Raw genomic sequence first — 2,950 nt, forward strand, 5'->3', positions numbered from 1 at the left:
TATAAAAGACACGAATTATAGATGAATGTGTTATTGATTCGATTCACTGAGTGTTTACAAGAATTTTGATAAAATTGGTTTGTTTACACTTTATATAAATTGGATTGATATAAACCATACACAAGAGAACAATATTATTCAGTACCACAGTATAGATAGGCAGTAAGATAGTATCTGTGTCATTGCGGCTGTGAATCGGACACTGGCTCAGCATAATGCTGAGACGTTAAGAACGCCCCAGCGCTGTTTTTTTATGGTATAGGGGGCAAACGAGCAGGCGGATCGCCTGATGGTAAGCGATTACCGTCGCCCATGGACACCTGCAACACCAGAAGAGTCACAAGTGCGTTGCCGGCCTTTTAGGTAGGAGTACGCTCTTTCTTGAAAACTTGAAGGTCATATCGGTCCGGGAATACCGCAGGATAGTTCATTTAGTTGATTTTCAGCCAGCACCATCGGTGACCCTCTGACCGCTATAAATATATACCTACTACACACTTCTAACTATATAAAAACTACAGGAACAGAACAAAACAATGGGTTTCTAAATCTATATTGATTGATACTATATCACACTCATCTATTAACATAAAGAGTAAATTAAGCCTAAATTACATTAAATATCATCTAAAATTACTTTGTACCTACGTTAATATAATAAATACCTATAAAGTTTTAAGCTTTCGTGATTTTTACTCATATTCAAAATACCATAACAGGACTTATCACGCTAAAACACACGAGTAATATTTACTTCGACCATGGCCGATGGCCGTGGTCACCAGTGGACTGAAGTATGGGGTGTCAAGTGGATTTTGTGATATTTTGACATTTAAATACCTCTGCCACAGTTTACACTATTCAAGATATCACTATATGTATGAGGAATATTCACACTCGAAATTAGGTAGCTTGGACCTAAAGTAACATCTAACGTCGAAATTAAAAACTTATAATACAGTAACGCCATCTAGTATATAATAGTGGAACAGCATCGTGCCTAAATTAAATAAATCACTTTGTTTGTACAAAAATAAATGCAAATACAGTTCATATAAAATTAGACATAGGTATGTATCTACTATTAATATCGTTTGGGTTGCATATAAAAAACATTAAATGCAACTAAAATTTTGGTAATGAATAGATTTCTTTACAGCTCTGGACCTCTTTTTTATTTTTTATTCATTTATTCGGTACCCCAACACACATCATTATTGCATTAAAAAAAAACTGATTACCTATATTTGTTTCGTATGGGCCCCAATTATAGGCGAACATATTATTTGTTTGTATAATAAGAAAGATATTTTATTTTGAATCGTACTTAAACTTAAAAATGACTCTTTAATCTTTGTTACTTTAAAGCACAGGTGTCGCTTACTAATGAGAAGAATTATGGGTAACGTATTAAGTTACGACTTTAAATAACAGATGGCGCTGTTACCAATCGAGAGGGTTCTGAGTGGCGTCTTTGAAAGATACACTTTTTTCACTGTAGAACTGAGAGTACCAAGCTCGAAAAGCACGAATGCTTTTGTCCGTCTTTACATAAGCAGGTGAGCTCGTGTACCGTTTACTGTTCCATATAGCCATGTCCCGTTCGAACTGAAAAAAAAAATGTTTCATAATAATCTGCAAGAATGCAAAATGTCAATTTTATCCCTATCTCGTGAGAATATCGGGATAAAAGTACCTAGCTTATGTGTTATTTCAGATCTCCAGCTATCAACGTACCAAATTTCATCCAGATCCGTCCAGCCGTTTTAGCGAGAAGGAGTAACAAACATATACACATACACATACAAACTTTCGCATTTATAATATTACTAGTGTGTACCCGCGGCTTCGCACACGTAAATCAATAGATCCACCAGCTGAATGGGAATTCCAGGATTTTTAAAATTCCCGTGGGAAGTCCCGAAACTTAATCGTTGTTTTCATTGACGTTACATTAAAAACAATCATGGTCAAATTTCATGATTCTAAGCCCAGCGGTTGTTGTTTCGAGATTTTATCCCTATCCCGTGGGAATATCGGGATAAAAAGTAGTCTATGTTTTAATTCAAGCTATAAACTAACTTTTTGCCAAATCTCATCTAAATTCGTCCGTTTCAGCGTGAAGAAGTAACAAACATACTCACTCACTCACAAACTTTCACATTTATAATATTAGTAGGATAGGATTAGGATTAAGTGTATTATTATCCTCCTACCACCCAGCGTCCTTTATAAATACTTATTGTAATCTGACAGCGAACTCTCTCACTAGTGACATAACGTTTCATGTTCATAAAACAAAAAAAAAAACTTCCCTTTGTCGATGACTTTGGAGCGTACATAAAATATTTTTTTATCTTTATTTCTTCCAAAACCTACGCACCATATAGCTCTCTCCAGGCACAAAAGCTGCCGCAATTACAGCGTTGTACCACGGTGAGTATATCCTGTGCACCACTCTCTGTTGCAGAACGCCGATGGGCGTCACTGATTGGGAGATCAGCACCGGCCCGAAGCCAGTTTCAAGACGCAGACGCACGTGGCCGGGACCATTCTGGAACAGAAAACACTATGACAGCAGATATTAACCCTCCTCCCTCCCAAATAAAACGGACAGGGGGCGCCGTGCTCCCGTTATGTTAAGAACCCTATATACCTAACCAGCAAAAGTGCCTAGGGATATTTAGATTCTAGCCAGCAAAAGCTGTCCACGCATTTTTTAAGAAACTTTAATCTGGTATAATTTTTGAGACTGTCATGTTGTCATTCTAGCCTAGCTTAGATAATTTTGATACTTTGTCTGTATGAAATAAATAAATAAATTTTTGTTTAATTCAATCTCCTACCATCCTCAAAATGCAAAATGTTATAAGATTATGTTAGAATTAAAATGTTAGAAGATATGCCAATCTGGTCAAAATGGTCCAAAAATTGATGCGTCTGGATTGCA

At 36.4% G+C, this 2,950-nt stretch overlaps 1 protein-coding gene across 1 annotated transcript; it reads right to left on the reverse strand.

Moving 5' to 3' along the window:
• Window positions 1-720: 720 nt before the first annotated feature.
• LOC141445044 (cholesterol 7-desaturase nvd-like) lies at window positions 721-2,569 on the reverse strand (the record flags this gene model as incomplete). Its single annotated transcript, XM_074110819.1, has 2 exons — window positions 721-1,608; window positions 2,384-2,569. Coding segments are annotated over 2 exons (351 nt in total), but the record flags the coding sequence as incomplete, so codon positions are not given.
• Window positions 2,570-2,950: the final 381 nt, after the last annotated feature.

This window comes from Choristoneura fumiferana, unplaced genomic scaffold (genome assembly GCF_025370935.1).
Source record: "Choristoneura fumiferana unplaced genomic scaffold, NRCan_CFum_1 Sck3bRy_167;HRSCAF=357_pilon, whole genome shotgun sequence".
Classification (NCBI taxonomy): Eukaryota; Metazoa; Arthropoda; class Insecta; order Lepidoptera; family Tortricidae; genus Choristoneura; species Choristoneura fumiferana.